The sequence below is a fragment of the Balaenoptera acutorostrata genome, chromosome 13 (genome assembly GCF_949987535.1).
Source record: "Balaenoptera acutorostrata chromosome 13, mBalAcu1.1, whole genome shotgun sequence".
Taxonomy (NCBI): Eukaryota; Metazoa; Chordata; class Mammalia; order Artiodactyla; family Balaenopteridae; genus Balaenoptera; species Balaenoptera acutorostrata.
In genome coordinates, this window is record NC_080076.1 from 78,297,590 (window position 1) to 78,319,900 (window position 22,311).

At 50.0% G+C, this 22,311-nt stretch overlaps 2 protein-coding genes across 4 annotated transcripts in view; one reads left to right on the forward strand and one right to left on the reverse strand.

Moving 5' to 3' along the window:
- Window positions 1-397: 397 nt before the first annotated feature.
- Window positions 398-9,254, reverse strand: CFAP73 (cilia and flagella associated protein 73). The gene is made up of 7 exons (XM_007170874.2): window positions 9,199-9,254; window positions 7,533-7,641; window positions 6,506-6,610; window positions 5,976-6,176; window positions 5,235-5,456; window positions 4,792-4,950; window positions 398-475 (listed from the first exon to the last, which is right to left on the reverse strand). Exons 1-7 carry the CDS (start codon window positions 9,252-9,254, stop codon window positions 398-400), a joined length of 930 nt encoding a protein of 309 aa, XP_007170936.2.
- A 12,219-nt stretch (window positions 9,255-21,473) lies between these two features.
- The window catches only part of RASAL1 (RAS protein activator like 1), a 29,731-nt gene continuing 28,893 nt past the window's right edge, over window positions 21,474-22,311 (forward strand). For all 3 annotated transcript variants that reach the window (XM_007170873.2, XM_028163671.2, XM_028163672.2), the window contains exon 1: window positions 21,474-21,719. In XM_007170873.2, coding sequence (XP_007170935.2) covers window positions 21,655-21,719 — 65 coding nt within the window. In that variant the 5' untranslated portion in view covers window positions 21,474-21,654. The remainder of the gene's footprint in view (window positions 21,720-22,311) is intronic.

The window sequence follows — 22,311 nt, forward strand, 5'->3', positions numbered from 1 at the left end:
CCTAGAGCCCGTGCTCCGCAACAAGAGAAGCCACCGCAATGAGAAGCCTGCATACTGCAACGAAGAGTAGCCCCCGCTCACCACAACTAGAGAAAGCCTGTGCAGCAACAAAGACCCAGCGCAGCCAGAAATAAATAAATTTATTAAAAAAAAAAAAAATTCCCCATCTGCCCTGGGTGGGAGGACCAGGTCCCAGGCCACATGGTGGATGTGGGATTGATGCCCCCTATGTAGCCCACATTTATTTAGTATTTGCTGTGTGCCCCTCATGCCCACCCCACTGCAATCTGAGCGGGCACAGCCCTCCCGTCTTTCTGGTGAGAGCCACTCAGCCTGTACCCCGCAGGAATTGTGTACCTCCTGGGGGCCCCTCACCCACTGCTCACCTGGGTCAGGGTTAGGAGGCGGGGATGGAGGACTTGGCCTGATGGAGGCCGGCCAGCATGGTGGAGAGGTCCAGGATGAAGAGCTTCACCTGGGGGTTCCGACACAGCCAGAGTCACATCCCAGCCTCTTGAGTGTCAAGTCCCCACCCCCCAAAACCCCAGAGGCTGCAAAGCAGGGGTGGGAGGTAGAGACCCTTATTAGACAGCAATGATGGTGGTTCCCTGGGGCAGTGAACCTGGCCTAAACCATTCTGGTTTTTAAAGCCTCAGTCCAAGCCTCCCAAACAGTTGATTCGCGGGCACCTTCAGTTTTCTAGCTGGCTATCAATCACCTGTATTATAGTTGAATTAGTATTTTCACTTGCATCAATTCTTTTTTTATTTTTTTCCTTTTAATTGGATCAGTCGTGTTCACTGGTGTATGACCTACTCTTATCTTCTCCATTGGGGGCCCTCCTTTATTTTAATCTATTTATTGATATAAACTTAATGAACACCCACGGATCCACTGCCAAGACCTAGAACTTGATGGCAAACTTATCCTTGGGCTCTTCCTTCACATTTGTCACCGAAATAAACATCTGACAAGGAAACTATATCTCTACCAAAAGTGGAAAGAGATTAAATTACTCCTTGCCATAAGTAGTGGGTAACCGGAAAAATAACAAAATGAAAATGAAACCTGGTTACTCAATTCTGGCAGCTACCATTGCCCACAGAGGGTGTGAGCCCCCAGGCCCTGGAGACCAGGGAGTATTATGGGGGTTAAAGGCATAGTTGCCACCCCCCCTCCCCACCCCCCTGGCATTGAACCTTTCTCCTTGGTAAGATCAGATGGTTGGCTGAAAAAGCACTGGCTTTCCATCACCCTGATACCAAAACCAGAAAAAGATATCACACACAAAAAAATTATAGACCAATATCACTGATGAACATAGATGCAAAAATCTTGAACAAAATACTAGCAGACAGAATCCAACAGCACATTAAAAGGATCATACACCATGATCAAGAGGGATTTATCCCAGGGATGCAAGGATTCTTCAATATACACAAATCAAGCAGTGTGATACACCATATTAGCAAATTATGGAATAAAAACCACATGATCCTCTCAATAGATGCAGAAAAAGCTTTTGACAAAATTCAACACCCATTTATGATAAAAACTCTCCAGAAAATGGGCATAGAGGGAACCTACCTCAACATAATAAAGGCCATATATGACAAACCCACAGCAAGCATTGTACTCAATGGTGAAAAACACAGCATTTCCACTAAGATTAGGAACAAGACAAGGCTGTCCACTCTCACCACTCATTCAACATAGTTTTTGAAGTCCTAGTCACAGCAATCAGAAGAGAAAGAAATAAAAGGAATACAAATTGGAAAGGAAGAAGTAAAACTGTCACTGTTTGCCGATGACATGATACTATACATAGAAAATCCTAAAGATGCCACCAGAAAACTACTAGAGCTAATCAATGAATTTGGTAAGGTTGCAGAATACAAAATTAATGCACAGAAATCTCTGGCATTCCCATACACCAACAGTGAAAAATTAGAGAAGTTAAGGAAACACTCCCATTTACCATTGCAACAAAAAGAATAAAATACCTAGGAATAAACCTGCCTAAGGAGGTGAAAGACTTGTACTCAGAGAACTATAAAACACTGATGAAAGAAATCAAAGATGACATAAACAGATGGAGAAATACACCATGTTCTTGGAAGAATCAATATTGTGAAAATGACTATACTGCCCAATGCAATCTACAGATTCAATGCAATCCTTATCAAACTACCAATGGCATTCTTCACAGAATTAGAACAAAAAATTTTACAATTCGTATGGAAACACAAAAGACCCCGAATAGCCAAAACAATCTTGAGAAAGGAAAACGGAGTAGGAGGAATCAGGCTCCCTGACTTCAAACTATACCACAAAGCTACAGTAATCAAGACAGTATGGTACTGGCACAAAAACAGAGATATAGATCAACGGTACAGGATAGAACGCCCAGAGATAAATCCACGCACATATGGGCACCTAATTTATGACAAATTACAAGAACATTCAATGGAGAAAAGACAGCCTCTTCAATAAGTGGTCTGGGAAAACTGGACAGCTACATGTAAAAGAATGAAATTAGAACACTACCTAACACCATACACAAAAATAAACTCCAAATGGATTAAAGACTAAAATGTAAGACCAGACACTATAAAACTCTTAGAGGAAAACATAGGAAAAACACTCCTTGACATAAACCACAGCAAGATCTTGTTTGACCCACCTCCTAGAGTAATGGAAATAAAAACAAAAATAAACAAATGGGACTTAATTAAACTTAAGAGCTTTTGCACAGCAAAGGAAACCATAAACAAGACAAAAATGCAACCCACAGAATGGGAGAAAATATTTGCAAATGAAACAATAGACAAAGGATTAATCTCCAAAATATACAAACAGCTCATGGAGCTCAATATCAAAAGAACAAACAATACAGTTAAAAAATGGGCGGAAGACCTAAATAGACATTTCACCAAAGAAGGCATACATGAAAAGATGCTCAACATCACTAATTATTAGAGAAATGCAAATCAAAACTACAATGAGATATCCCCTCACGCCGGTCAGAATAGCCATTATCAAAAAATCTAGAAACAATAAATGCTGGAAAGGGTGTGGTGAAAAGGGAACCCTCCTGCACTGTTGTTGGGAATGTAAATTGATACAGCCACTATGGAAAACAGTATGGAGGTTCCTTAAAAAACTAAAAATAGAACTACCATATGACCCAGCAATCCCACTACTGGGCATATACCCTGAGAAAACCATAATTCAAAAAGAGTCATGTACCACAATGTTCACTGCAGCGCTGTTTACAATAGCCAGGACATGGAACCAGCCTAAATGTCCATCAACAGATGAATGGATAAAGAAGATGTGGCACATATATACAATGGAATATTACTCAGCCATAAAAAGAAACGAAATTGAGTTATTTGTAGTGAGGTGGATGGACCTAGAGTCTGTCATACAGAGTGAAGTAAGTCAGAAAGAGAAAAAGAAATACCATACGCTAATGGATATATATGGAATCTAAAAAAAAAAAAAATGGTACTGATGAACCTAGTTGCAAGGCAGGAATAAAGAGGTAGACATAGAAAATGGACTTGAGGACATGGGGTGGGAGGGCGAAGCTGGGGCGAAGTGAGAGTAGCATCGACATATACACACTATGGAATGTGAAATAGCTGGCTGATGGGAAGCAGCAGCATAGCACAGGGAAATCGGCTCGGTGCTTTGCGATGACCTAGAGGGGTGGGATAGGGAGGATGGGACGGAGGCTCAAGAGGGAGGGGATATGGGGACATGTGTATGCATATGGCTGATTCACTTTGTTGTGCAACAGAAACTAACACAGTATTGCAATTATACTCCAATTATACCCCAATAAAGCAATTATACTCCAATAAAGATTATACTCCATTAAAGCAGTTATACTCCAAAAAAGATCTATTAAAATAAAATAAAATAAAAGGACTGGCTTTTGCCTGTTGCTTCATATCGAGCCTCTGTCCCTCCTAGAGTCGTCTTTTGTACCTTGGGGTACCCGGGCCACACTTGAGAGAACAGTGGTGTACACATGAATCCACACGACTCAGGATGTGGCACAAAGGTAGGCTCCGGGGACCCAGTTCTTGGCATTTGGTTGGAATTCTGGCTGCAGGACAGGAGTGGGGATGGGATGGGGCAAAGGCGAGGGTGTTTCCTCCACTTCTCAAAGGAGCCATGCTTTGGGGACCCACTAGAATCAACAGAAGTGTCCAAAGTCAGAAACCCCCTCCCTCTGTTGTAAACCATGTCACATGTTCTACCACCTTGCAAACCCAAGTGAATAGAAAAGCCGGGCATACTTGGTACACAATGACATTTGTAATGCCATTGTGCAGAAAGAAAAAGCACTGTACAACGCTGCCCTCACGCTCCCCAGGGAAGCCAAGGCCTGACCATGCGGGAGCCAGAGGGTCAGGGACTAATTAAAAGTGAGTCTCCATCTCCTGGTTTCTTATCGATGTCTCGTTTGTGTTTTAGATCCTGAGACAGAAGAACTCTTGGCATAACTGTATTGTACCCATCAGTATATACCCCGGCCTCCTGCACAGTGAGGGCACTGAGACCCAGAGAGGATCCAACTTCCTTCTGACCTCATAGCAGGTGACCAGCAGAGCCAAGACCAACCCAGGGCTCCCGGGCAGGGGGCTAGGCGGCCACGGAGCTAGGAGACTGGGCTCTGATCGCAGAGGGTCATGCTTAACCCAGAGAAGGCGGGATTTCAGGCACCATGATGTTCCCAGCGGTTAGGGGGCTGGAGGTGACATAAAGAGGGATCCTCACCTGCTCCAGATGCCCCTCGGTGTCCTCGATGTCCAGGGCAGGTGGCCGCCTCTGGTGCTGGCACACTAGCTGGAACAGGTTGAGTGCTGCCATCCTGGTGCGTCCCAGGAGCAGGGTCTTCTCAGCCGCGGTGTTCTGGATCTGAATACACTTGGATTCCTGGAGAACACCCGCCCCCTTCCCCATTAAGGTGTGAGCTGGCCTGAGGAGGGCTGGGGTCACATTCGCGTCCACTTCCCACCAGTCATAGATGCCCCTAGGTGCTATCAGGGAGAGGAGTGCTGGACTCGGGTGTCAAGTTCTCATAGGAAGGGCGTCCTGCGCCCTAAAGTTCTTTCCGATGCCTGAAACCTGCCCATGAACGAAGCGTTGCCCCATATGGCACTCCTCCCGGCGGTGGGAGGCTGGGGTCCCTGGCTCCCACCTCCTCCCGGCGGCGGTACCCAGTGCAGTGTGCGCTCCCGCGCCGCCTCCAGTTGCTCCAGCAGTTGCGCTCGCCGCTGGCCCTGCCTCAGCAGCTCGTCCTGCCAGGCGTCCCGCAGCCGCTGCAGCCGCGCGCGCGCCTCCCCCAGCTCCGCGAGCCGCTGGCGCTCCGTGAGCCTCAGCGCCGCCTGCGTGTCGGCCAGGCAGTCGAAGCGCGCCACCAGCTCGGGGACCTCTTGGAACTGGGATGGGGTCGGGAGGGGGACTCACTGGGACTGCAGCCCCCCTGCCCTTCCCCGCCCTACCACCCCCCGCGCCTCCTCAGCCCAACTGTGAAATGGGGGCATCACACAGCCCCTGCCCCAGAAGTGTGGTTACTCAGGCCCCTCCCCACCTCCACCATCAAGCCTAGCTAAGCTTCACTACCTGTGATTAATACTAAGTCACTGTTTCATTCAACTAATACTGAGTGTTTGGATTCCCCCTCCCCCCACCTGCCAGTGTGTCCTTGAGTAAGTTATCTTTCTGAGCCTCAGTTGCCCCATCTGTAAAATGGGATTGGCAATAACAAGACTCACTTCACTGGACCTTGGGGAGAATTCAAGAACAAAGCGTGTTCCTGACATACAGTTAGTGCTCAATAAGTGGTGACTCCTGGCATACACTCAGCGTTCCAGTAGTGCACACTTCCAAAGCCGTCCCTGAGGCTGCCTGGGGCTGCACGTGGCGCTGAACACCAAAACCTCCTGCAGGGCGCTCACCTCGGGCAGCTGCTCCAGTACTTGCCCCAGCAGGCGCGCGCAGGGCTCGAGGCGCCAAAGCCGGCGCTGAAGCCGCGCGCGCTCCCGCTGCAGCTCCTCCAGCTGAGCCCGAAGCCGCAGCGCCTCCGCCTCCCGGCGGCCGGCCAGTTGCCGCTCCTCCGCCGCCCTCCGCAGTGCGCGGCTGCGCCGGGCCTCGGCATCCTGGGAAGGAGGGATGGAGAGGAGGCGACGACCCCCAGGACTTGGAAGCCTGCGGAGCTTGCCGCATCCACTCCGCCCCAACATTTGCACTCTGAGTCACGGGTTGCAAACAGATGGCCCGCGGGCCAAATCCAGCCAGAATCTCGGATTTTGGTCCCTCACTCCTCTCCCACTCTTTTTAAAATGCTTCAGGCAGTGAGTGTGTATTTCCCACCACTCCCTTTTGTATTGGTAAGCCCACTTTTTAAGTTTATGTGAGCGGTCTGGCTCCTTTAGGATTGTGACTTTGTGACCCTCTGCCCTGCCTCCCCCCAGCAGGCTCCACCTACCTGCAAAAACTTTTCAAAGCGGACAAAGGACCCCTTTAACTCCTGCTCTTTCTGTTCCAATTGTTCCCACCGCTGTTTCAGGGATGCCTTCATAGTCTGGAACACCTTGTGGGTAAGGAATGGGTGTCCGTGGTGTTTGGGGTTTCAAGTCATCCAGCGCTTTCACATTCACACTTAACCTCGCTTATCCTTTGCCCTTAATCTTTTTTTTTTTTTTTTTGGCTGCGCTTGCGGCATGTGGCATCTTAGTTCCCCGACCAGGGATCAAACGCATGCCCCCTGCAGTGGAAGCGTGGAGTCCTAACCACTGGACCACCAGGGAAGTCCCTTTTGCCCTTAATCTTGTCACTGCACCCTTGCTCAAATCCACCCGTTGCTCCCACCACCCACGATGAAGCCCAAATTCCCTCCTGTAGCCCCTGCGTGTCGGCATTCCTGCTCTTCCTTGGGGCCTCATCTTACCCTCTCTCCTCCGATACTGTCTTCTAGCCTCTTACCCACCTGTGTTTTGTCCTTGCCTTCCTGTCTTTGTATACGATGCTCCCTCTGCCTGTTTCTCCCTCCTAACCCTGTCCCCCTTTGCTGGATAAGCCGACTTGCCCTTCAGCATTCCCTAAGACATCACTTCCTCCAGGAAGTCCTCCATGACCACCCCTGTGTAGAGATAGGGGCTTTCTCTGGGCTCCCACAGCCCCTGCTCAGTGCTTCCCCCCTCACAGCCATCACCACCTGGACACTTGTCTGTCCCCTTCTCTAAGCTGTGAGCCCATGAGGGCAGGGACTGTGGTGAGACCTCTAGATCCCAGTGCAGTGCCCTGCATGCAGTAGCTGCTCAATGCACATTTATTTGCACGAACCACTGATCTCATTTGATCCCCATTTGACAGACGAGGAAACCAAGGCTCAGGACGGTGATGATTTGTCTCAGACCTTGTAGTAATAAGTTGGCTCCATCACTTTCCCCTCTTTTTTTTTTTTTAAGGGGGAGTGTCCCAAAAAGTTTCAGGGACTGCACTGAGTGGCTCACCTCCTTCTGGGCCTGAAGGCCCTGGTCCGCATCCACTAGTTCCTGCCTCTTCTCCAAGAGACGCAGCAGTGGCGGTGGGACGTGGTCCACATTCCGCCCCTGGATCTTCCTGGAGGGGTTCAAGGAAGAGGTAAGGGTGAAGGAGGCAAGAGTCAGGGCCCCCAAACTCCCCACTGGTGCCTGACATACCCCCATTAGCCACCTCCTGGCTGTTGAATTTTTCATTCATTCAACAAATTGTCCCGAGCACCTACTCTGTACCAGGCACTGTTCTAGGCACTGGGGATGCAGCCCTGATCAAGACAGACAGATCCCTGCCCTCCAGGAGCTGCCATCCCGCTGGGGGCCACAGAAAAAAGCTAGCAAATAATAATAAATAATGCTAGGACATGGCAGGTGCTAAGATGAAAAATTCAGCAGACTGAAGGAAATCTCTCAATAGGGAGATAGAAAAGTCTCTATGGGGGGGACATCTGAGCAGAAACTTGAAGGGGAAGAGGGAGGGAGCCATGTGGATACCGCAGGGAACAGAGTCTAGTCCGAGGGAATGGCCAATGCCAAACCCCAAGGGAAGGACCTTGGTGTGTAGAAGGAGCTGCCAGGAGGCCAGGGCAGTTGGAGGGGAGGGAGGAACAGAGAGAAGGGAAGTGAGACCAGGGAAGTTGTGAGGGTGAGACTGCGGTGGGCCGTGATGAGGGGAGACTTTGGCCTTGACTCTGAGTGAGGTGGGAGGCATGGGAGGGTTTGGAGCAGAGGCGGGAACCCCCTCTGGCTACTGTGGGGAGCAAGGACAATAGGAGGGGCAGGGCAGCTGCAGGGGACCAGGGACGGGTCACAGGATAATGCGGAGAGGATGGGGCTCTGATCTGGGTGGGTGCAGTAGAGAGGTAAGGAGGGGTCGGTTCTGGATACCACTGGAGAGCAGAGCTGATGGGGTGACGAGAGGGTGAGAAAGGAATCGAAGGGGAACCTAGATGCTGGAAGGATGTTGCTGATAGTGGGCTGAGTGGGGAGCAGGGAGATCAGCTCTTCGCTAAGGCCAAGTTGAGACTGAGCTACCTATTGACCTCGCGGGGAGGATCCAGAGGGAGGCTGGGATCTGGAGCCATGCTGACGGGGGAGAGGAGGGGCTGGACACAGCTCCGCAGGGTCGGCTGTGTAGGGAGCAGAAGGGATGCACTACCATTCCACTAGGCGAGGCTCTCCCAGCTCTGGTCCAGGGGAAACCCTCCCATTTTACTGATTCTGAGACTGAAGATGGGGCCCCCGGCCACACTGCTGAAACAAGGCAGGCACCGGACAAGCTTCCTCCACCCTTCCTTTAAAATGCAGTTTGCAGTGAGAGGGGGCAAGAGCTCAAAGAGTAATTCCTTCCCACCTTGGATCAAATGATATAATCTCAGCTGGATATCAACTAGGGATGGGGATCAGGAACAGATTAGAGACCTGAGCCATTGACCCAGCTCTGCCCTAACTACCCCTGAGACCTTGTGGAAATTGCCATTTCCTTCGGAGCTTCAGTTTCTTCCTCTATGAAGTGGGGGGCAATAATCCCCCACCAAGAACTGCCCGAGGAAGCCAGAACCCAGGGGTAGGGGGAAGGGAGGGATCATCCCACCGGCTCCGGCCCTCCTTTCCGCCCTCCCTGCCACTCCACGCCACTCACGTAGACAGTTTCTCTTGCAAGGCCAGTCGGAAATATTTCTCCCAGGGCACAGCCATTCTCCTGGCAATCGCCCCAGGCTTGCTTGCTTTCTGGAGTTTTGCACTAGCCTAGAGGAGGCCCTGGAGGGTTCTGATGGAGGGGTTGCACGCTCAGTATTCCCGGAAGGCAGCCACCCAGCCAGCCTCGGTCGCCCGGGCAACCAACGACACAACATTCCATTGCCTGCCTGAGGCCTGGAGAATCCACCCGGAGAGGGAGAGAGAGGGGGCTGCAGGGAGGGGAGCATCTTCTGCCCGTTCTGGAGGAGGCTTGAACTCCCAATCTAAATTCGGGTGCAGCGAACAGGACGTGGGTCTCTTGGCCAAGAATTTGCCCCTCTTGGTGCCCCATGTCTGGTCAAACCTCTTCCTGGATGGGTGGGATGGGGCCTCACTAATGTGGTTGTGTGCTCAGATGTCTGTTCAAATGAGTAATTATTGGGCACCCACTGTTTGCCAGGTCCTTGGGGAGGCAGGCATTCACTCCCTGGCAAGGTGCTGAGGTCCTACTATGTTCCAGCCCTTTGATGGTCCACCCCATTGCTGGGGATGGCGCTACCCTAGCCTTGTCTCACGGAGCCCCCAGCCTCGTTAGGGAGATAAAGCAGAGGGGCCATCAGCACTACCTGGTGGAAACCAACTTGGAAGGGACCCATAATCTGCATTTGGAGGATGGGGGGTAGGGGAGGAGGTGACATAGTTTGCGCAATTACAGTGGGTCAGACACTGCCCTGAGTACTCTACTTACGGTATCTAATTTAATCTTTAAAACAGAACTGCCGGGAGTGGTAATAGGGAAAAGTACCCAGAGTAATATTACAAATACTCACGGGGTCCTCCAACTGGAAATAACAAACACGAGAGTCTTGTCCTCTTTGTTTCCAATCGTTTTATTTTTCCATTTTAAATAATTTGTTTTTTCATGTAAGGAAATGTATTTCCTTTTCGTAGAGTAACACTTTTTAAAAAATTTTTATTGAGGTATAATTGATTTACACTGCTGTGTTAATTTCTTCTGTACAGCAAAGTGATTCAGTTATATATGATTCAGTTATACATATATATGTATTCTTTTTCATACTCTTTTCCATTATGGTTTATCACAGGATATTGAATATAGTTCCCTGTGGTAGGGGAACAAAGTAGGACTTTGTTGTTTGTCCACTCTATACATAATAGTTTGCATCTGCTAATCCCAAACTCCCAATCCATCCCTCCCCTACCCCCCTTCCCTTTGGCAACCATAAGTCTGTTCTCTATATCTGTGGGTCTGTTTCTGTTTCATAGATAAGTTCATTTGTGTCATATTTTAGATTCCACATATATGTGATATCATATGGTATTTGTCTTTCCCTTTCTGACTTACTTCACTTAGTGTGATAATCTCTACGTCCATCCATGTTGCTGCAAATGGCATTATTTCATTCTTTTTTATGGCTGAGTAGTATTCCACTGTATATATGTACATCACATCTTCTTTATCCATTCATCTGCTGATGGACATTTAGGTTGTTTCCATGTCTTGACTATTGTAAATAGTGCTGCTATGAACACTGGAGTGCATGTATCTTTTCAAATTAGAGTTTTGTCCGGATATATGCCCAGGAGTAGAATTGCTGGATCATATGGTAACTCTATTTTTAGTTTTATGAGGACTCTCCATACTGTTTTCCATAGTGACTGCACCAATTTACGTTCCTACCAACAGTGTAGGAGGGTTCCCTCTTCTCCACACCCTCTCCAGCATTTGTTTGTGTTTTTTTCCATAAATTTTATTTATTTATTTATTTATTTATTTTTGGCTGCATTGGGTCTTCATTGCTGCACACGGGCTTTCTCTAGCTGCAGCGAGCAGGGGCTACTCTTCTTTGTGGCACGCGGGCTTCTCATTGTGGTGGCTTCTCTCGTTGCAGAGCACGGGCTCTAGGTTGTGCAGGCTTCAGTAGTTGTGGCACGCAGGCTCGGTAGTTGTGGCGTGCGGGCTCTAGAGCGCAGGCTCAGTAGTTGTGGTGCATGGGCTTCGTTGCTCCGCGGCATGTGGGATCTTCCTGGATCAGGGCTCGAACCCATGTCCCCTGCATTGGCAGGCTGATTCCCAACCACTGTGCCACCAAGGAAGCCCCCAGCATTTGTTAGTTGTAGACTTTTAAAATGGCCATTCTGACCGGTGTGAGGGGGTGAGAGTAACACTATTTAAAAATACTATAGTTACTGTAATGACTACATCGTTTAAAACAACCCCCAAGCATTTTGTTAGAGCATATTAAAAAAAAGAAAGATGGAGCTAAAATAATGTACATTTTGTCTTTGAGCATTTTGCATTAAGTTGTACATACTATTTTTTTCTGCATAAATTGATGCAAAGTTACAAGATTCATGAGCTAAGTTTTCTTGATTTAAAAAATACTGAGGTAGAATTCACATAGAGTAAAATTCAGTTTTTTCCACATGCAGTTCTATGGGTTTTAGCAAATGCATCACAGTTAAGATGCAAAATATTTCCATCACCCCAAAAAGTCCTCATGTCCCTTTGTAATCAACCCTTGTCCCCACCCAGCCCCTGGCAACCACTGACCTGTTCTCTATCCCTATAGATTTGCCTTTTCTAGACCATCATCCATGGAATTTATATACTTTATAGCCTTTCGAGTCTGGCTTCTTTCACTGAGCAATATTCATTTGAGATTAATATTGACGTGTGTATATTGACATGTATTTTTCACTGCTGAGTAGTATTTGATAACATACTATAGTTTATTTATCCTCCACTTGGGTTATTTCTAATTCTGGGCAGTTATAAATATAGCCTGTTTCATGTGCAGTTTTTCTTTGTGAACAGAAGCTTTCATTTCACTTGCATATTTACGTAAGAGTACGATTGATGGGTCATATAGTAAGTGCATGTTTAACTGTATAAAAAACTGCAAACCTGTTTTTCAAAGTTTTTATATTCACACTAGCAATGCACAAGAGTTCTGATTGCTCCATCTCCTCACCAGCAGTTGGTACTGTCAGTTTTTGTAAAAGTCATTCTAAAAGATGGGTAGGGCTTCCCTGGTGGCGCAGTGGTTGAGAATCTGCCTGCTAATGTAGGGGACACGGGTTCGAGCCCTGGTCTGGGAAGATCCCACATGCCACGGAGCAGCTGGGCCCGTGAGCCACAACTGCTGAGCCTGCGCGTCTGGAGCCTGTGCCCCGCAACGGGAGGGGCCGCGATAGTGAAAGGCCCGCGCACCGCGATGAAGAGCGGTCCCTGCACCGCGATGAAGAGTGGCCCCCACTTGCCGTAACCAGAGAAAGCCCTCGCACGAACCGAAGACCCAACACAGTCAAAAATAAAATAAATAAATAAATAAAGTAGCTATAAAAGATGGGTAGCTGTATGGGTACGGCTTTTTTTTTTTTTTTAATTTATTTATGGCTGTGTTGGGTCTTCGTTGCACGTGGGCTTTCTCTAGTTGCGGAGAGCAGGGGCTACTTTGTTGCAGTGCACTGGCTTCTCATTGCGGTGGCTTCTCTTTGTTGCAGAGCATGGGCTCTAGGCGCGCCAGCTTCAGTAGTTGTGGCACTCTGGCTCAGTAGTTGTGGTGCGCGGGCTTAGTTGCTCCACGGCATGTGGGATCTTCCCAGACCAGGGCTCGAACCCGTGTCCTCTCCGTTGACAGGTGGATTCTTAACCACTGTGCCACCAGGGAAGCCCCAGCTTTTTTATTTACAGATAATTGTAGATTCCTGTGCAGTTTAAGAAATAAAAAGAGAGATTCCATACTGCTTCACCCAGTTTCCCCCAATGGTGACATCTTGCACAGCAACAGTCCAGATCACAACAGGGATACTGACATTGATACAATCCACCCACCTTATTCAAAATGCTCAGTTTTATAAGCACTCGTGTGTGTGTATTTAGTTCTATGCAATTTTTACAATTTTATTTATTTATTTGGCCACATAGCCGGCTTATGGGATCTTAGTTCCCTGACCAGGGATCAAACCCAGGCCCCCGGCAGTGGAAGAGCGGAGTCCTAACCACTGGACCGCCAGGGAATTCCCTCATTCTATGCAATTTTATCACATGTCCATTTCTATGACCGCCACTGTCCAGATACAGAGCATTCATCACGAGGATGCTTCAAGCCAACCTTATATAGCCACACCCATCCCCCTCCCTCCTGCCTTCCTAATCCCTGACAACCATTCATCTGTTCTCCATCTGTATTACTTTGTCATGTCAGGGGTGTTGTATAGTAATTGGAATCATATACTATGTAACCTTCTGAGATTGGCTTTTTTCAGTCAGCATCATTCTCTCTCTTTTTTTTAATGGATGAAGAAATTTTATTTTTTATTTTTAAAAAAATATTTATTTAATTAATTTATTTATTATGGCTGTACCGGGTCTTCATTGTGGCACACGGGATCTTCACTGCAGCATGTGGGATCTTTTAGTTGTGGCATGTGGACTCTCAGTTGCGGCATGCATGTGGGATCTAGTTCCTTGACCAGGGAATGAACCCGGAGCCCTTGCACTGGGGGGCATGGAGTCTTACCCACTGGACCACCAGGGAAGTCCCTCAACATCATTCTCTTGAGATCCATGCTGATTGTTACAGGTGTTTGTTTTTTTTTTTTTTTTGATTGCTGAGTAGCATTCCATGGGATGGATATACCTCAGTTTGTTTAATCACTCATGTTGGAGGATATTTGGGTTGTTTCCTATCTTTGGCTATTGTGGATAAGGCCACTGTGAAGATTCCTGTCCTGGTTTTTGAGTGAACATAAGTTTTCATTTCTCTGCTATAGAAGCCCAAGAGCGCAATTGCTGGGTCATATGGTAAGTGCCATTTAGGGTTTTTGTTTTTTGGGTTTTTTTAAATTAAGAAACTGCCATATTCTTTTCCAGAATGGCTGTACCATTTTATATTCCCACTAGCAATGTATAAGTGATCCAGTTTTTTTCTACATCCTCACTGCCATCACTTTTTTTTTTTTTAAGATTGATTGATTGATTGATTGATTGCTATGTTGGGTCTTCGTTTCTGTGAGAGGGCTTTCTCTAGTTGCGGCAAGCGGGGGCCACTCTTCATCGCGGTGCGCGGGCCTCTCACTATCGCGGCGTCTCTTGTTGCGGAGCACAGGCTTCAGACGCGCAGGCTCAGTAGTTGTGGCTCATGGGCTCTAGAGCACAGGCTCAGTAGTTGTGGCACACGGGCTCAGTTGCTCCGCGGCATGTGGGATCTTCCCAGACCAGGGCTCGAACCCGTGTCCCCTGCATTAGCAGGCAGATTCTCAACCACTGCGCCACCAGGGAAGCCCCCATCACTATTTTTTGTTTTAGCCATTCTGATCAGTGTGTAGCATTATCTTTGTGGTTTTACGTTGCATCTCTCTACTGGCTAATGATGATGAACATCTTTTTATGTGCTTATTTGCCATCTGTATATCCTTTTCAGCAAAATATCTGTTCGTGTCTGTTGCCTATGTCCTAACTGGATTTTTTTTAACTGTTGAGTTTTGAGCCTTCTCTGAATATTCTAGATATATGTCTGGATGTTCCAGATAGCCCTCTGTTGAATATTTTCTCCCAGTCTGTAGCTTGTCTTTTTATTCTCTTCACATGGTCTTTTGCAAAGTTTTAAATTGTGATGAGATCCAATTTGCCACTTTTTCCTTTGTGGATTGTGCTTTTGGTGTCAAGTCTAAGGCGGGTTTTGAACTCAGGCCATCTGGGTGTGGAGTCCACCCTCTTAACCACAACACTCCAGATAGAGTTGAGCCCTTTTTGGATCTTTTCCTCCTTAGACACATTCCCTTCCTTCCATCCCTAGAGAATACCATCATCTTGAAGCTGGTGTGAATCTTCCCTTCTTAATTTCTCTTCTTTTAGAGGTGGTTTTTTTGACAATGTTTATTGAGCACCTTCTATGTGCCAGGCACTGTGTGAGGATACAGCAGTGGATAAGACAAAACCTGCCTTCATGGGTCTTAGAGGCTAATGGGGAGGCCAGGTGAATCAAATCACCCTGCAAATATGTCATTACATGCTGATAGGATTGCCAGGGGAGGTGCAGAAGTGCAAGGAGGGAGTCAGGGAGGTCTCCTTGAGGAAGTGACATGTAAACCCAGACCTGAAGGGTTGGGGGGGGTGAGTAGAGGAGAGGAGGGGTATTCCAAGTATTGGGAACAGCATGTGCAAAGGCCCTGAGGCAAGAGGATATGGCCCCTCCTAGAAGAGAACAAAGGTCTGTAGGTAGGTGTGCAGAATTCTAGGATGAGGGTGCAGGTCAGGACTGCACAGGGCCAAGGAAGGGCAATACCCGGGCTAGAAGTGACAAACAGGGAATGGAGGTTCAGGGGGGGTTAAGTGACTCCTCCGAGAACACACAGGCTGAGAGGTGCTGGGCCCTGGGGTTTGTTTATATAGAGATAACCCATCCCTGCTGTGGAACTGCTCATGGCTTGGAGGAGGCGAGGTCCCTACACACTTGTCTTCAGAAGGCTGGAGCTGTGGCTTTAGCTCTGTGGCCAGTGGATCTACCCCCCCCACCCCACGCCTCAGCATTCCTCTCTGTTAAATGGGGCATTGCTTCCAAATGCTTCCGGGGCTCCCCTGCCAAGCTGCTGAGGCAGGGCCTCCCCCCTGTCTCTGTCTCCACGTCCTGGGGGATGGGGTGGGTGGAGCTGCTAAGTGACAGCAAGACACAACTTCTCAGCTGGCCTTGCCCTTGGCCACAAAGCCACAAGCTCTGGAAATATCCACTCTCCCCACCCCCCCCATTCCCCCAACCCCCAGTCTCAAGCTTGGGCAGCTTCCCCCTTCCTACTTCTCCATTCCAAAGCGGGGGCAGGGGAGGGCACTTTGTGGAGTTGGGCTGAGGAAGGAGGAAGCCGGGGTGCAGCCTGCAGACGCACACCTTGTCTTCAGGCTGTGGAAGGCGGGGACTTACAGGCCCTGCTTCCTCGGCAGCCAGCCCGCAAGAGGGGCTTTGGAAACCCTGCCCACTCCTCCCACCGCCGCCTCCTGTCTGTCCCACGTGGCTTCCTGCCCGGAATCGTGCCTGGCACTCACAAACGAGGCTTTGTGTTCCCGAGATAAAGATCATGCTCCTCACCCCCAACCTGGTTCTGGGCTGGTCTGTCTTGCCCCGATCTTGGTGGTCTCAGAAGGGATGGTGCCACTTCTCAGCAGGGGAAACTGACGTCTAGAGATGCACAGGTCCGCGGAGCCAGAGGAGGGGTCTGTCTCCCGCTTTGGGGGTGAAGGTGTAGCGGAGAGGTGGTGAGTTGGCAATGTTAAGGCACCGTGGGGAGAAAGGAAGTAAAAAAGAATATGACCATTGCCACAAGGAGAGAGGCCAGATTCCAGCCCTCGAGGGGAACTGGATTCTATTTAACCCAGAGAGTGTCTTTTGAGTCCTTCTTATGTGCCAACTGGCGTGGGAGGCACCGCATGAATCAGACATTGTCCCTGACATTTAGGAGATAAGACAAGCATGTAAATCCCCACAAAACAAGAGAACAAGAGACCAAGGTCACAGAGCGGTGCCAACAGGCGGACAGTGGGGGGCGGTCATCGCTGCCTTCCCTGCCACCTTCCAGGCTTCCCCGGAGGCTGTGAGCAGAGCTACGAAGCAAGGGCAGCGGGGCTTTCAGAGACCAGAGGAAGTACGAATTGTTTTCTGATTATAACTTCTGATTAAAAAGAAGCACGTGCCATTACGTCAGAGAAAGCCCTCCAGTTCTGTGGTTGCTTTATTGTCTACATATCACTTCGTACTTCCCACTGAGAGTCTGTTCCTAGCTGCCCATTACTTTTGTCTGTATCACCCTCCTGAGAGCCCATGAGAGCAGGGCTGGGCTGTGTGTACCTCACTGTATCCCCACTGCCTAGTACATAGTAGGTGCTCAATACACATTTGTTAAGTAAGAAAAGAATTTTATATATAATATGTAAACATTTTATATATATGAAAAGAATAATATAAGAAAAGAATTTTATATATATATAATACTTTATGGCATCAGTATCATGCCTATATATGGTTGTATATACTGTGTTTTCCCCACGACTTGCATTTCTTTTTGGCTGCGCCACACTGCTAGCGGGATCTTAGTTCCCAGACCAGGGATCAAACCCATACCCTTGGCAGTGAAAGCATGGAGACCTAACCACTAAACCACCAGGGAATTCCTTATGACCTGCTTTTTTTTTTTAAAGCACTTTTCCTGTCATTAAATAGTCTTCAAGAACATAATGCCATTTGCAGCTATATATAGCTGGGACTTCCCTCGTGGTCTAAGACTCTGTGCTCCCAATGCAGGGGGCCTGGGTTCGATCCCCGGTCAGGGAACTAGATCCCGCATGCCGCAACTAAAGATCCTGCATGCCACAAAGAAGATCCCACGTGCCGCAAGTAAGACCTCGAGCAGCCAAATAAATAAATAAATAAACAAATATTGAAAAAAACCCACACAGCTATCTAGTGTTCCATGGCACTGCTCTCACATTATCTGCACTTTATTTCACCCCACCCCTCCTAATCTTTATTTAGATTACAATCTACAATCTTAATTGTATCTGTGGGACTTAAACCAGAAAATAGGTAGATAAAGGAAGGTAAAGGCTTTCCTGGTGGAAGGATAGGGCAAAGGTAGTATCAGGGGGTGGGGTGGGGGGAATATGAATCAAATCTTAAAGGTGTTGAATTCAGGAATGGGGTCGAGAGGGCCATGTGGCCAGGGAATCCTGGACCCAGTGGTGTGTTGTTAAATTGCCTCTCCAAAAAAAATTGTAGTGTTTATTTGCTGATTTCCATGGTGCAAATTCTCCTACTGTGGTTGATTTCAAGTTCCTGATGTGGCATTGCTGAACACAGGGTTGGAAAGGCATGGGCACAGCCGGCTCTCAGGAACCAGTAGGAGCAGGCTTCAGCACTCCCCTGTCAGTGCCCAGGCCTGATCCCCACTCTGGGATGAGGAGCCCTCTCCACTCTGTGTCTGTGAGCCCTCCCTGGGCCCCAGGCCCAGCATCTCAGATGAAGGGGGTGGGACTCGTCCTGGGTAGTGAGGCCCATCGGGGTGCAGGAGCCCAATCTTGAGATCTTGCTATCAGATTTCACAGCTGGGATGCAAACCCCCAGATTCCCCCAGCTTAGCAACCGCACTGGCTCCACTGAAGTGTGGCCACTCCATCCATCCCTGGAATTCAGGGCTGGGCCTGGCGCTCTGCCCCAGCCACAAAGTCCTTAGGACCCAGCCTCAGAGCTCAGTCACCCAGTGCGGCTCAATGTCAGGCACAGTGATGGGATCAGGATGTTCCATTATGGCCATGACACTTACGAGCACTTGCTGTATGCCAGGCTGTGCTGAATGTTTGACGTTTAATTCATCCCATACTCACACCCAGCCTATGAGGTGGGCGCTAGTTTTATTCCCAATTTACCGATGAGGAAACTGAGGCACTGAGAGGGTAACTCACTTGCCCAAGAGCATTCAGTTCATACCTGTAGGTGCCAGGATTCAATCCCAGGTTGGCTGAACGCTAAAACCTCTGCTCTTAAATCCTCAGCCCAGTATCTCCTCCCACTTGGCTTTACAAAGCACCTGCTATGTGCATCCCATGGGCGGTAGACTATGTACAGAGTTGACAAGAAGATGATAGTGGGTTTGTCTTGAAGAGGCTTAGAGGATGGGGAAGGGGAGGCAGCTAACCATTTCTTGAGCACCTACTATGTGCCAGGAATGATGCCAGGTGCCTTACACAGCCGTCTTGATTAACTCTACAACAATCTCACGAGAAAGGTGAGACCCTTTCCACATGACAGCCCAGGCCTGGGCTCTCAGGAGCCTGCCTTCTTCTTTCCCAAATGGCCTCTAGCAGGTCACACTCCTCTGGGCCACATTTCCCCCTCTGGTTCCTTGACAGGAGCTGCCCTAGGAGACCTCAAACCCTCTGCCAGTTTCAGGTCAAAGCTTCTCAGAACAACAGGAGGTAGCCAGGCCATTTGGAAAGTATGGAGACTGTGGCCACAACTCCAGGCAAATTGCAGGGGCAGACGCTGGATATTGGATAGGTGACAGAGCTAGCTCCCTGGAGGCCTGGCTGGCACAGTCCATAGCCTTTGTAACCCCCCTGGGAGCCTGGGGAGGGGGGGGTCTGGGAATGTGACTTCCTGCTCAGCTCTGGAAGTTGGGCCAAGATAGCTAGTGGTGGTTTGGCTGGCATCTCAGGTGACCCTAGGACAAGGCCCCCAGGTTCCATCAAGGGTCCCTGGGGGCTGGATAGCCTATATGAGGTCTCTTTTTCAGAAGAAAAAGGTTTCGCCACAAGCTCCCACTTAGGTGAGTGGGGGCGGGGAGAGGCAGGACACTTGTCTTGAAGTAGCAGTCGCATAACAAGTACCATTTTCCCCTCCTGAGGATCTGGGGTAACTGATAAAGATTATGGGAGGGCTTTAACTACTCCCTCGGGGCTACCACTGCTCTGGAATCAACGCCGCATCACCCCTCATACCCTGTTGAAGGATGTTGCAATACTTCTAAGCCTTGGGGCCAGCCCTGCTAGGCCCATTTCCCAGATGGGGTAACTGAGGCCCAGACTTTGGAAGGACTCACCAGACGGAGGCCAGCCAGGGAGAGAATTCCAGGGATCTGAATTCCTCACCAGCCTGGCTGGGGTGCTGGGTGGGAAGTCAAGGAGGGAGACGGGGAAGCAGATCACGGGGCTGCTCCTGTGGCTGGGCAGGGCCCTCTGGAATTGCTGGTCTGGGCGTTGACTCCCGAACTCAATAAGTAGAGCCTTCACATTGGTGCCCAGCCCTGGGCTGACCTGACCGGAATGAGTCCCTTCTGATAACTCTTAGGCAGGTAAACAACAAACTCATGGGGAGAGATAGTGTGTGTGTATCTGTCCTGGGACAGGCCTTTCCAGTCACATTATCACATTTAAAACTCAAAAACTGTGCAAACCTGGAGCTGTGGGAGCAGAGAAAAAGGGGAGAAAACCTCTGCCTGGCATGGGAGGACATCCCGGAAGACTTCCTAGGAGAGGTGATATTTGAGCTATGCCTTGAAGAACAATAATAGTAATAGCAAACACTTTCTGAAAACTTCTTATGTGCCTGTCGGTGTTCTGAGATCTGCATCTGCTTCCTTCATATCTGTTTTATCTCATCTAATTCTCTCAAAACCCTGTGAGCGAGATACTATAATAATATATGAACCGATGAGAAAACCAAACCAGGGCACAGAGAGGTTAAGAGACTTGCCCAAGATCACACAGCTACCAAGTGGCGGAGTCAGCATTCAAATCCAGAAAGGCAAATCAATGACTGACTGTAAGACCTTCCGAGTGCTATTTAATTCCTCTGAACTTCAGTTTGTGTGTCCATACAAGGTGGGGGGGAACTAGTACAATAGTAAGTAACGCATAGAATTATTATGAGGACGAAGGTGAGATAATCCCTGTAAAACGCTTAGAACAGTGCCCGGCACACAGTAAGCGTTCAAACAATTGTAGATGACTTTTATAATCGTTGTGGTGGTGATCTTCAAGCCCTCCCCTCCCCCTCCGGCCGCGGCTTCCTCCTCCGCAGTGCCAGCCAGTGACGCGGGATCTGCCGCACGCACAGTCTGGGTTTAATTGGAAACTAAAAGAGATGGAAGGGGATGTTCGCGGCCCCTCCCTTGACTCTGAAAAGGACCCCCAGGGAGGGTGTGACTCTCTCTAGCGACGCCTCCCGCGATCTCCGATACTGCTCCGAGGTGGGGCAAGGAGGTCGGACCGAGAAGGCGGCACCGGGATGGTAGGCAGGGGAGAGCCGGGGAGGTGTGAACGTGTTGGAGGCAGGGCAGGCAGGGGACATACTGTGTCTTCTGAGCCCGATGCCAACTCACTAGGAGCCTGCGGCCACGCCCATCATGGCCGTGGGCGGCTCTCCACCTGGCAGTCCCAGTCTCCAGGCGCTCGGGGCTCCGAGGCCGGTGCGCTCTGGCACGCTTGGCTGGGGTGCCGGCAGAGGGCGCGCGAGGGGCCCCGGGAACTGGCGGGCGGGGGGCCCCGCGGGAGGCGGGATTGCGGGGAGGGCCCTGGGCCGCCCCTCCCGCCCCCTGCCCTCCCCGCCTGCCCACCCGGAGCGCTAGACGAGAAGGCAAGGGCTGGCGGTGTCCCCCGCGCGCTCAGCCGGCTCGGCGCCCAGCTCCTACCTGTAGAGTCTGGCGGGGGCGCCCCCTCCCCGGACACCTATCCTTTCTCCTCCTTCGGAAACCTCTCGCTCAGCTACCCGCGTGTCGGACAGGCGACGCTGGGATCCCGGGACAGGGTGCCAGGCTCGCTGTTGGCGACATGTAGACGCCCTCCCCGCCGCGGTACAGCCTCAGAACCTGGACGCCCTCCTGGCCGGAAAGTTTGGGGCTGGGCGCCATGGCCAAGAGCAGCTCCCTGAACGTCCGCGTCGTGGAGGGCCGGGCGCTGCCCGCCAAGGACGTGTGAGTACCCCCGGGGCCAGTCGGGGATGGGGGGCGTGCCGGGCATGGGATGGGGCGGGGGTCGCCCATTCCGCGTGCCAGGGAAGGTCGGTGAAGTGGGCGGGGGTTCTTGTCTGACACCGAGTACTGGGGCAGATCCACCTTCATGGGGCGAGAGGCCCCACGCCCATCGCTTCCTGGTGGGAGGGGACACCAAGACTTAGCAGATGCCCCGCCCCGCCCCCAGGAAGGGGGTGTCTTTGTTCCTGGGACTTACTAAAGGGGGTCTTCCAGGGCTTCAGCCCTGGGGATTAGAGGGTCAGATTCTGTCAGAGCTGGGGAGGGGGTTTAGGGGTGGGGGGCTCTCTTTCTTAGTCCAGGCAGGTGTTGGAGGTGGGGTTTCTCCAAGCCTGGGTGGGCATCTGTTAAGAGAACCCTGGGGAGGAGCCCCAGAGGGCCTGGGATCCAGGTGGCCCCAGGATTCCTCTGTGTGCATCTGGTACTGAGGTTTGCAGAGTGTCACCAGGTGGCCCACCGGCCAGGCCTGGGGGAAACTGGGGTCCTCTTGACCCAAAACCCTAAGCTCCCCAGCCAGCAGCTCCCCGCCCAATGG